This window comes from Elephas maximus, chromosome 6 (assembly GCF_024166365.1).
Source record: "Elephas maximus indicus isolate mEleMax1 chromosome 6, mEleMax1 primary haplotype, whole genome shotgun sequence".
Classification (NCBI taxonomy): Eukaryota; Metazoa; Chordata; class Mammalia; order Proboscidea; family Elephantidae; genus Elephas; species Elephas maximus.
Genome location: NC_064824.1, coordinates 20,229,840 through 20,241,910, shown reverse-complemented (window position 1 = coordinate 20,241,910; position 12,071 = coordinate 20,229,840). Strand labels below are relative to the sequence as shown.

Sequence of the window (12,071 nt, the reverse complement as noted above, 5' to 3'; positions counted from 1 at the left end):
TTAGAATTAACCTGTAAAACTGTAGTTTGGCCTTACTAAATATGAATCATGTTTTGTATATTTTGCTAATGAGCCTTTAAATTGGAAATGAAACATCTTTGCTCTAATATGTTCTCCAATACCACAATAAGAAGGCCACATTTTTTTTAGCAGAAAAAAAAAAAGTCTGTGAACAGAAATTTTCAGCAGGCTTTTCCTTCCAACAGCAATCAGTGAGATCTGGGAAGAGGGTAAGAAAAAAGAAATGACGAGCTAACGAAAGATGTTGTATTACTGTTCCTTCTTGTTTTGAATAATTTCCTTCACTGGTTCTTATTTAAAAAAAAAAAAAAACTTCATAATGAACAGAAACAACATTTGTTGGTATCGTTTCCTCAGAGCAAATTTCTTGAGGAAACCACCCTCATAAAAATAAAAACAACAGTCCATCACTAGATGGACAGATAAACAAAGTATGGTACATACACACAACGGAACAGTATGCAACGATAAAGCATAATGAGGAATCTATGAAAGATCTCACAACATGGATGAATCTGGAGGGCATCACGCTGAGAGAAATAAGTCAATCACAAAAGGATGAATACTGTACAAGACCACCATTATAAAATCCCAAGAAAAGGTTTACACACAGAAAAACACAAACTTTGGCCTGTGGAGGTGGCTAGCCAGAGACAGGCATTGGAATCTGTTCATGCATTTTAATTAAGACTTAAGTAGACCAGGCATGTAGAGCCGCTGAGGAATCTGTCAACATTTACTGTGAGACAAGGGACAACAGGAGGCGGGCACTAACCAGGCTAGATGTGGACAAGGCCACTTTAATATAGAATGGGAATGTTGCCACTGGGCTGGATACCCTCATTTTTTTGAAATGTAGCCTTCTAGTGAGTTCCAGATCAATCTGTTAGATTGCCAACCAGCTCATGAGCAAGCTACCCTGTCCCAGACCACAGTTCCTGTTGTGACCAGTACGGGAAGTGTGATGGGGACAAACAGCACTGCTTCAGCCCCAGCTTCCTGCTGACTGCTCAGTCTGCTCCTAACAATACCATGTGGAAGGCTGCAAGTGACTGCTTCCGTTTTCAGGACTGGGCTACGAGTGAGAGGGGGCGAAGGTCCATTCTCCCTCAGTCCCTTAATTCCAGCAACAGAAATTTATGTGAATTAATTCATTTCATTCTAGAAGTACTACAAGCTAAAAAAAAGTATGTGCTAAAACTAGACTTCTTCAACATTGTTTTGATTCCTGGCAACACCTTTTCTAGCAGCTGCCAGTTTGGAATGCTGCCCGTAAGAGCTTTAATGCTAGTTTCTTACATGCCTTATATAGAGAATGCCACTACTGACATTCTGATAGCAATATTAACAAATGGTCTCTCTACTAACATTCACTGTGAATTCAGCCCATTGCAAAAACGAAATCCTTTCATAATACTATCTGTGGGTTATCAGCACAATATAGCTCTCTGGGAGGAAGTGGGGTTTTTCACTTATTAGCTTGATTTTGTAGTAAAATATACACTTATTTCAGAAAACGCTGGGAATGCAGTTTTAATATACGGCTTTTTTATATCAGCTCCACAAAAACATCACTGATTTACATTTTGCATAACTACTCTGACATGCTGGAATTGCATGTAGAGATGTTCAATAGTCTTTTAAACATGTTAAATAATGTGTTTTACGTTGGCATTTTTTTTTTTTATGAAATGAATTACTAGACTAGACAGATACATAATGTTCTCAGTTGATACCTGAGTACTGGGTACATTTGGTGGCGTAAAAGCAAAGCTTCTTAGGAATATTTTTCTCGACAGCTCCAGGAGTCCTGGGGACACAGTGGTTAAAAGGTCGACTGCTAACCAAAAGGTCAGCAGTTCGAATCCACCAGCTGCTCCTTAGAAACCCTATGGGGCAGTTCTTTTCTGTCCTATAGGGTTGCTATGAGTCAGAATTGACTTGAAGGCAATGGGCTTGGTTTTGGTTTGGTTTTCCAGGCCTGTAACTTTGGGTGATGAGTGGCAGCAGGCCTAAAAGCTTTAATGTGAGAACACCAAACCCACTGCCGTCGAGTCAATTCTGACTCACAGCGACCCTATAGGACAGAGTAGAACTGCTCCATAGAGTTTCCAAGGAGTGCCTGGTGGATTCAAACTCCTGACTTTTTGGTTAGTAGCCATAGCTCTTAACCACTGCACCACCAGGGTTTCCAATGTGAGAATGAAGAATTAGAAATGTCAAGATCTAAGGTTAGAGGCAAAACGAAGGAGGGATGGCCACATGCTAAATTTTGGGTACTTGTTTTCTACCTGTTGAAAATGTGTTAAGTCTCATTTTTAGGATTTAAATCACTAAGGTAATCGGTATCCTTGCCAAATGGTCATGAGTGTCACACAGGTTCTAAACATGATTTTTTACAGTTTTTCAGTTTACCTCATACTTGTCACCAATACAGGTCTCAATTTATTCAAGAACTTAGGAGGGTAAAATGTCAGCAATAAACCTAATCCTGGCAGCTGGAGTCAACAGGAAAGGTGGAAACAAAGCCATTGCCTTGGTAATGGGACACATCTCTTCCATGTGAACGTCAGGCCAAGACTCTACTACGTATTAACGCCCCACAAGGTAAGTGATCTTACCCCTGCATTTCACACTGTCAACTGCATCATTTTTGGATTATTTGAAATTGAAAGTTTTTTTTATGATTTATTCTTCCATATGGCACTAAACAATAAGATCTGTTTTAAAATATTCTGTTTCTGTTATGTAGCTAACTCTGACTTTTTTAAGAGAAAATGAAGAACATTAGATATTTATAAACCCACAAACTTCAAAACAACAAATTGATTAATTTGATGTTTCAACTTCTAAAGAGAAAGAAAACTAGCTTTGGTTTCTGTTTAAACTTTAAATGTCTTTTCCATTTTTTTAATTTTTTAAAAAATGTTTTTGAGCCGTGTGTGCCAGTTTTGTTTCTACATTGCAACTCAAAATTAATGTTTCTCCTCACTTAATTTTAAAACCTGTGATTCGTTTGCCTCAGACCGCACACTACATTTCTGCTCCATTAATAAAATGAGGGGCTGGGGCTGAAGGTTAGAGATTATCCATGCCTTCTTACACGTTACTTTCTGCTCAAAATGAGTTTAGTATTTGAACCTGGCTTTTTACAACCACAGCTTTAGCGACAACTTAAATGCCCAAACACTACCCGTCCCATGAAGGAGAACAGTCTCAAACAGCAACTGCATATAACTAGCCATAACTGAAATGAACCAACAGTGTCACTTTAAAGACTTGCATATGAATGCTTTTTCCCAATTTTGTATAACTTCGGTTGGCAGGAACTGTTCTTATGTGGACTCTACTGTATTTTTAACACACTCGTATTTTTGTAACTCGAAAAAAGAAAAGAAAATGTGTCTTCTAACAAGTTTAAAACAAACAAACTTTGATGGTTTCAAGGGAGTAGAGGGATGGGGAGGGGATATCACTAACTAGATAGTAGACGAGTGTCACTTTAGTGAAGGGAAAGAACACACAATATAAGGGAAGGTAGAACAAATTGACCACAGCAAAGTCAGAGAAGCCCCCTAAACCCACTGCCGTCGAGTCGATTCTGACTCTTAGCAACCCTATAGGACAGAGTAGAACTGCCCCATAGTTTCCAAGGAGCACCTGGCGGATTTGAACTGCCGGCCTCTTGGTTAGCAGCCGTAGCACTTAACCACTACACTACCAGGAGAGAAGCCCCCTGGACACAACCAAACACATTGAGAGGCCGGGTAACTGGGACCAAGGGCAGGGGACCATGGTCTCAGGGGACATCTAGGTCAACTGGTGTAACATAGTTCATAAAGAAAATGTTCTGCATCCTACTTTGGGGAATAGTGTCTGGGCTCTTAAAAGATTGTGAGCAGCCATCTAAGATACATCTACTGATGCCACCCCGTCTGGAACAAAGCACAATAAGGAAACCCAAAGACACAAGGAAGATATTAATCCAAAGGACTGATGGGCCACATGAACCACAGCCTCTGCCGGTCTGAGCCCAAAGAACGACCAGCTACTCTGACAGGGATTACAATAGAGAGTCCCCGACAGGGAGAGAAATGTGGCACAATATTCAAATTCACAAAAAAGACCAGACTTACTGGTCTGACAGAGACTGGAGGAACCCCTGAGACTGTGGCCCCCAGATACTCTTCTAACTCAGAACTGAAGCCACTCTAGAAGTCCACCTTTCAGCCAAAGATTAGATAGGCCTACAAAACAAACAATAAAATACATGAGGAACATGATTCCCAGTGCAATCAAGTATATGAGACCAAGCGGGTAACTCTTCCCCAAAAGCAAAGATGAAAAGGCAAGAAGGGACAGGAAAACTGTACAAATGGACACGGAGAACCCAGGGTGGAAAGGGGGAGAGTGCTGACACATTGTGGGGATTGCAACCAACGTCACAAAATAATTTGTGTATAAATTTTTTAATGAGAAACGAATTTGTGCTATAAAGTTTTACCTAAAACACAATAAAATCAAAAAATAAAATAAAAAACAATATATGATACTTGTGGGACACTTAACATGCTTGCACAGGCAAAGTGTAATCTAATCTCACACAACCCTATGAAACACAGGGATTAGCAACTGTGCTTTGCAACCAACCAACATTTATTGCACACATGTACCTCTAGACAGTAAGGATTTAAATGGGAGGCATGTCTCTTGTGCTTTCAGAACTCACAGTCTAGTCAGGGAAGCCAACAATCAGGAGTAGTAAATCAGTAACAGACGTATGCCACCATGAATAACTGCCGCCTCTGCCATGAGACCAGAAGAACTGGATGGTACCCGCTACCATTACTGGTTTGATCAAAGATTCTATAGAAGACTCCTGATCAAAAAGGGGAAAATGCAGAACGGAATTTCAAATTCTCATGCACTCCAGGCTTTCTGCAGCAAAAATATCCCCTGAAGTCTTCCTAAAATCAAACAACTTACCACCAGTGACCACCCTGACAGGGAACACAAAAGAGAGCTCTTGATGGAGCAGGAGAAAAGCGCAGAGCAGAACTCAAATTCATGTAAAAAGACCAGACTCAATGGTCTCACTGACACTGGGGGAACCCTCAAAGCCATGGCCCCCAGACCCTCTATTAACCCACAACTAAAACCATTCCTGAAGTCAACACTTCAGACAAAGATTAGACTGGACCGTATGACATAAAATAGTACTCGTGAAGAGTGTGCTTCTTAGTTCAAGCAGATACAAGAGACCAAATGTGCGGCTCCTGTCTGGAGGCGAGATGAGAAGGCAGGAAGGGGCAGGAGCTGGTTGAATGGACACGGGAAACCTGGGGTGGAAAGACGGAGTGTGCTGTCACATTATAGGGATTGCAACTAATGTCACATGACAATATGGGTATAAATTTTTATATGAGAAATTAACTTGAGCTGTGGACTTTTACCTAAAGCACAATTAAAAACAAAACAAACCACAGTTTAGGTTAACTAGTAAAGAGTGTCTGCCTTGAGCATTGTGCCCTTTTAAGATCTATCTATATGGCATCAAAGGGACAACATGGAAAGTTAGGGGGCTGTGAGTTTATGTTAATGGGGGAAGAACAACTCAGAAACGGAGGGTGAGAATGACTGCACACCTCGAAGAATATAATCAATGTTACTGAACTGGACACATAGGAACAGTGGAATCAGTATATATTTTGCTGTATACATTCTCAATAACAAAATAAATAATTTTTTTTAAAACATAGATGTAGATGCCAAATAAATGGGAGGAGAAAAATCCCAGACTCTTGGTGGCCGAGAAAGATCCTGACCTTTACCAAGGAGAATAAGTGCAAACCTGAAATTTGACTCTATGTTCTTTCCACTCCCATCACCCAGTGCAATGGCCTGTTCCCACAGAGCATGTAGCAATACTAAACAAGGACAGATGAAAAAAGTAACAATTTGGCCTGTCTTGTTCAGTGCAAAGCAGCAGATAGTTAAAAAGCCAAACATAGACAAAGAGCCATTTGAAGTCTATCAAAACTCTAGTGGCTCTATAATTTCTTCACAGATAAATGTACTCATTTTATTTGAATTGTACAGAAATACTAGGACAAAATGGTGTTAAAGTGAAAGAATATAAAGGGTATATTTGATGCTTAACAAAAAACCAAACCAATGGCCACTGAGATGATTCCAACCCATGGCAACCCATGTGTGCAGAGTAGAGCTGCATGGCCACTGAGATGATGCCAACCCATGGCAACCCCGTGTGTGCAGAGTAGAGCTGCATGGCCACTGAGATGATTCCAACCCATGGCAACCCGTGTGTGCAGAGTAGAGCTGCATGGCCACTGAGATGATGCCAACCCATGGCAACCCCGTGTGTGCAGAGTAGAGCTGCATGACCACTGAGATGATGCCAACCCATGGCAACCCCGTGTGTGCAGAGTAGAGCTGCATGGCCACTGAGATGATGCCAACCCATGGCAACCCCGTGTGTGCAGAGTAGAGCTGCACTTTGTAGGTTTTCAGGTCTGTGACCTTTCCAAAGCAGATCGGCAGGCCATTCTTCGGAGGCACCTCTGAGTGGGTTCAAACTGCCAATCTTCCAGCCAGTAGTTAGGTGCTCAAATGTTTGTGCCACCTAGAGACTCAACTCAGATATTCTGTTGCTTTCATTACCTAAACTTTATCTTTCGAACTAAGCTACATGGACACAAGTTTGTGTGTGTGTAACCTACATGGAGAGGAGCCCTGGTGGTGTAGTGGTTAAGAGCTCAGCTGCTCACCAAAAGGTCAGCAGTTTGAATCCAAGAACTTCTCCTTGGAAATTCTATGGGGCAGCTCTACTCTGTCCTATAGGGTCGCTATGAGTTGGAATCGACTCTACGGCAAAGGAAACCTACATGGAACATAGGTTGTATGTTACACACACATATACACCATGCAGAAATGGAAACTGTATGTAATCCTAATTTGAAATGGCATCTGTGGGTTGATTTAAGTTTAAAATTCTATTTTAAAGCATTATACTTAGAAAGCCATGAAAACCACAATTTAGCAGTTTCATATTTACCTTACATGCTTTTTACTCTTTTCTCTTATTCCATATTTAGTATGTAAATTCTTTAAGTCCAATAAATCAAACTACTTTCCGTTCAGTGCCTTCAGCTTCTGCTTGAGTATCCCCTGTGACCTCATGATTAGCTTGGATATTAAAATGCACACGCACGGTGAAGACTGTGATTTCAAAGTACTCTGGGTCATGAGTCGCTCTACCAAATGAGAGCAGAATTAAAAGCCAGTCCAAAAAAAGTGATTTAAAGTAATAAAATATTTATATTTTAAATGCCAGCACCAATGAACAGAAATATTTATTAGGTGCATCATAACTTTGAAGTGAACTTTCGAATTCAAAGTTTAGGATGTGTCAGGATGCCGCCGTTAGTTAACCATACCTTCTTTAGACTGAATGATGAAACCCCGTTCCATGCCTGCTCCTACTCTTTCAAATTGCCAATTACAACATATAAAACTAGCATACAAAATGATCAAGTTCTTGCCATTTAAAATGCTAAATCTCTTCTTTTAATTCTTAGTCTTTGTTTCTCCTTTTCTGATAATCTGGCAAAGAAACTTGTTTTACACATTTAAAAAAAAAAATGGCTGGCTGCCATTGAGTCGATTCTGACTCATGGTGATCCCGTGTACAACAGAGTAGAGCTGTGCCCCATATTGTTTTCCAGGGCTGCTTTTTCAGATATAGATCGCCAGGCCTTTCTTCCAAAAAGCCTCTGGGTGAACTTGAACCACCAACCTTTCCGTTATTAGCCAAGCAGACTAACCATTTGTATCAGCCAAAGACTCCTCATTTTAGACATAGTTTTGCCAAATACATGATTCCTCACAAAATGCCACTTTCTTACACTATTCCAACTTACTTTAACAATATACTAGGATTACTATATTTCTAAGTAAACTTCCAAACTGGTTTTTATTTTCAGGTATAAAGTCACTTTTGAAATTCAAATTCCAATTCATATCAACATAAAACTAACGTAAAATTACATTAATATATGTTTTAAAAGAATAAGAAAAATTAGTTACCATATTTATAATTTCTGAATGGTGATGGCAGGCTGGTCCTTAAAGGGATATCTATAACAGAAACATTATTTTTATTATAAAATACACAAATACATACTCATAGTATATATATAGCTTTTTGGTTCTGCTCTCCTATACTGATGAACTAAATTACTTAAAAAAAAACTAACAGAACACAAAATGACACTATCATACCATCAAAATCCAAAGATCATCTAAGTCAATGGAACTGTTTATAAGACGTTGAGCTGTCACTAGCTGTGATCAGATGAACTAGGAATTCAATAACACTATTAAATACACTGGCATTTTATTAAATACAATAGCATCTATGTACTTTTGAAATATACTGTATACACATGTGAGATGTATTTATTTTGTATATACAGTGAAACCTGTGAGAGCCAAAACTACTTGATGGGACTATCTTGTTTTTCCGGGTTTTGCAAGTTTTCCACCTTTGGCAGGGTGCAGTCTACCACTTTTCTACCATTCTCTATTAGTGGAAAATATTTGAGTTTTTCTTCTCTCGTAGGTTTCCAACTTATACAGGTTCCAGCTTTCGCAGGTTTTACTGCAGTTAATGTTTGTTTAAGATATGAATTTAAGAACTCCTTGAGGGTCTTTGACCAGTAGTAGGAACCAATGATCTAGAACAACTTTAGTACTCTTACCTAAATTCAGATAACCTACAATATAACTCCTCTGAGTAATTACTCAGCTAAGAACAACAAAAACCAAAAGCAGAGTGAATATTCTTTTTAAAAATTTGGTATTTAAAAAATACCAAATACCAGTATTAGTTTTAACTAGTATCATCTGATGGTACAACCCCTACAGAGGACAACTGGTAATATATATCAAAATTACATATGCATATACCCTTCAATTCCACTTGGGGAAATTATCAATGTACTTCGCACATTTGTGTGTGTATAAAATTACATACATACAAGGATACTAAATGCAGCACCGTTAATAGCAAATGCTTAGAAAAATTTGAGTGTCCATCGATAGGGTACTTGTTAAATAAATTACAATACACCCAAACAATGAAAGACATTTTTTGTTAAGTATTTAAATAAATAAAAAAAAAAGAGTGGTGCTTTCTAAGGCTCTCCAATTACTAATATGGTAAGATCCTCAAGGATGTGTTAAGGGTAAAGAAAGCATAAGGCAGAATATTATTTTTAGCAAGCCACTTTTCGAGTAAAAAGGGGGAAAATAAGAATATATATTTGTATTTGATCGTACATATGTAAGGGTACTCTGGGAATATACCAAAAAACAAATGACGGTGGTCACATGTGTGTCTCTGGGGAGGGAAGTTGAGGTGGGGGAACAGCGCCCTGGTCAGATAGGGAATAGGATTTGGAGGGGGAACTTTCACTATATTCCTTTTTACATTTTATTAAAGAAGACTAAAAACCCCACATAACTGAATTAGGAAATGTGTTTTTCATAAGTATATTTGCCTTTCAGAAGTCAAACACATACCAAATTAAAATATAACTTATTCATTTATGCCACAGCTTTTAGAATGTTTACTACTGAAATTCCAGGAACTGGGGAAGAAGCAGATACCAGGACAAGTCCCCACCCGGGAGACTACCTGCTCCAGTGGTGAATTCGCTGTAAAGGACGTTTAAAGTCAGAGCTATGGTCTTAGGAGAGTGGCTCTCCATCTACCCTCGTGGTGCATCTCAATCACCCAGCCCGGAGCACGCGGATGGGGCCCCCTGCAGGCTGCTCCCAGGCACAGGTGTTTCAATACAAAAACCCCCAGAAATGACTCTTAGTCCTCCGAAGTCCCATGCCTAAAGAGGCCCAACAGATAACACTGAGTGATGCTGTCAAACAAGAGGGCGCCATGAGATCCAGGGAGCACCATCCCATTAAAAGGGGATTGCCATTCAGTTCGATTATGGTCCTACAAAGTGGGGCTCCGGCACGGCCACACCTAAACATTTAAATGGAAATGCTAAGAGTCTGGGGTTTTCTGGGAAACTGCCTGACTTTTACTACACTGTAGGTCAAAGGACACCTGTCTGGAGGAGGATTCGCGTCAAACACCAATGTGCAGCCTCTGGCTTGGGCTAACTCGAGCACACGTGCTTCATTTTTTCCGGCTTGCTTCTCACTCACCTGTGCATCTCGGGCCAAAGAAATACTAATTAAATCATTAGAAGAGACTTGTTATTCTTGTTGTTGTGTTGTATGCCATCAAGTTGATTCCAACTCGTAGTGATCCTACAGGACAGAGTAGAACCGCCCTATAGGGTTTCCAAGACTGTAATCTTTACAGGTGCAGATCTCCAGGTATTTCCTTCCATTTTCTCCCGCAGAGCAGATTGGTAGGTTTGAACTGCTGACATTGTGGTTAGCAGCTGAGCACTAAGCCATTGTGCTATCATTTAATTTACTGCCATTTATATGCCCTGAGACTGGAAACCCTGGTGGCGTAGCGGTTAAGTGCTACGGCTGCTAACCAAAAAGTCGGCAGTTCGAATCCACCAAGCACTCCTTGGAAACTCTATGGGGCAGTTCTACTCTGTCTTATAGTGTCGCTATGAGTTGGAATCAACTTGACAGCAACGGTTTTGGTTTTGGTTTTTTTTAAGTTAGACAGTAAAATAACCTGAAGAAAGGGCTGAGATGGCAAAGAGACAGCCGCCAAGAAGCTGGTACCACTGGGAGTGCCTACAATGGAAGAAAGCAGGTCACGTGAACAGACGCTGAGCAGAGACAGAGGAGGGCACCTTTTCCTTCCTTCCTTCCTTCCTTTCCATCTCAGCTCAAGTCTCACCTCCACAGACAGGCCTCCCTAACAACCCTGCCTAAAGGTACTCTCCTCTGACAGTCTTACTTATTTCCTTCCTAACATTTTTTTACAACTACAGTTTTGTTTCTTTACAACTATAGTTTTGTTTCTTTACTTTTTTTTGTTTAGTCCCTAAACCAGCTGCTATCCAGCTGATTCCAACTCTTGGTGACCCCGCGTGTATCAGAGTGCAACCAGGCTCCATGAATTTGCAATGGCTGATTTTTCAAAGGGAGACAACTGGGTCTTCTGAGGTGCATCTTGATAGACTTGAACCACCAACCTTTCAGTTAGCAGCAGAGTACATCAACTGTTTGCACTCCCCAAGCACTCCCTTTTTTCCCTACCAGTTCATAAATTCCTTGAGATTAAGACACTGGCCTGAAGACAGGCCAAACTTACAACAGTGCCCAGCACATAATAGGTTCTTAATACATACTTAATAATAGGTCCCATGAGGGCAAGGACAACAGCTTCTTTTCTTCATTGTGATGCTAATGCCTAAGATAGTGACTGGCATGTGGCAGGGGTTCAAAAATACTCATGAAGGGATAGACAGACATTAACCCTCCAACAGGCAGTAAAGAAAACTGAAACCCTAAGAAGCTCTCCTACTGTTTACTTAGAGAGCTAGGCCAAGAATCCATCCTGCCCGGCTCCCATTCTGCCGCACTGAGAAGGGCTCCAAGTGAAGCCTAGTTGTCTTCCCTGGTGACAGAGAGAAGATAGATCAGCCTATAAACACATTATGATGAGATAAATGCTTTAGTGGAGATACATATAAAAACGACTGAAGAGAGAGCAAAACAGAGGAAACAACTTCCTTAGGGAAGAGAACCACACTGAAGTGAGTGGGATACCTTTTTTATTTACAGCTTTATTAAGGTGTATTTGACATACAATAAACTGCACATATACAGAATCGGACATATGGCTGCACTTATGAAACCATCACCATATCAAGATAATGAACGCATTAATCATCCACAAACAAATTATGGATAACACTGAAAAGAATGGCAATTGTAGAACACTTAATTGTGCTCATGCAGAACCTGTACACAGATCAAGAGGCAGTCCTTCGAACAGAACAGAGGATACTACGTAATTTAAGGTCAAGAAC

At 40.2% G+C, this 12,071-nt stretch overlaps 1 protein-coding gene and 1 pseudogene across 7 annotated transcripts in view; one reads left to right on the top strand and one right to left on the bottom strand.

Annotated features, from left to right (window-relative positions):
* Window positions 1-12,071, bottom strand: part of C6H2orf76 (chromosome 6 C2orf76 homolog) — a 114,187-nt gene that overhangs the window by 36,859 nt on the left and 65,257 nt on the right. For 6 of the 7 annotated variants that reach the window (XM_049889175.1, XM_049889176.1, XM_049889178.1 and 3 more), the window contains one exon: window positions 8,128-8,178. The exons of the other annotated variant lie outside the window; for it this stretch is intronic. In XM_049889175.1, coding sequence (XP_049745132.1) covers window positions 8,128-8,178 — 51 coding nt within the window. The remainder of the gene's footprint in view (window positions 1-8,127; window positions 8,179-12,071) is intronic. 7 annotated transcript variants of the gene reach the window in all.
* LOC126077876 (NTF2-related export protein 2-like) lies at window positions 455-6,606 on the top strand (annotated as a pseudogene).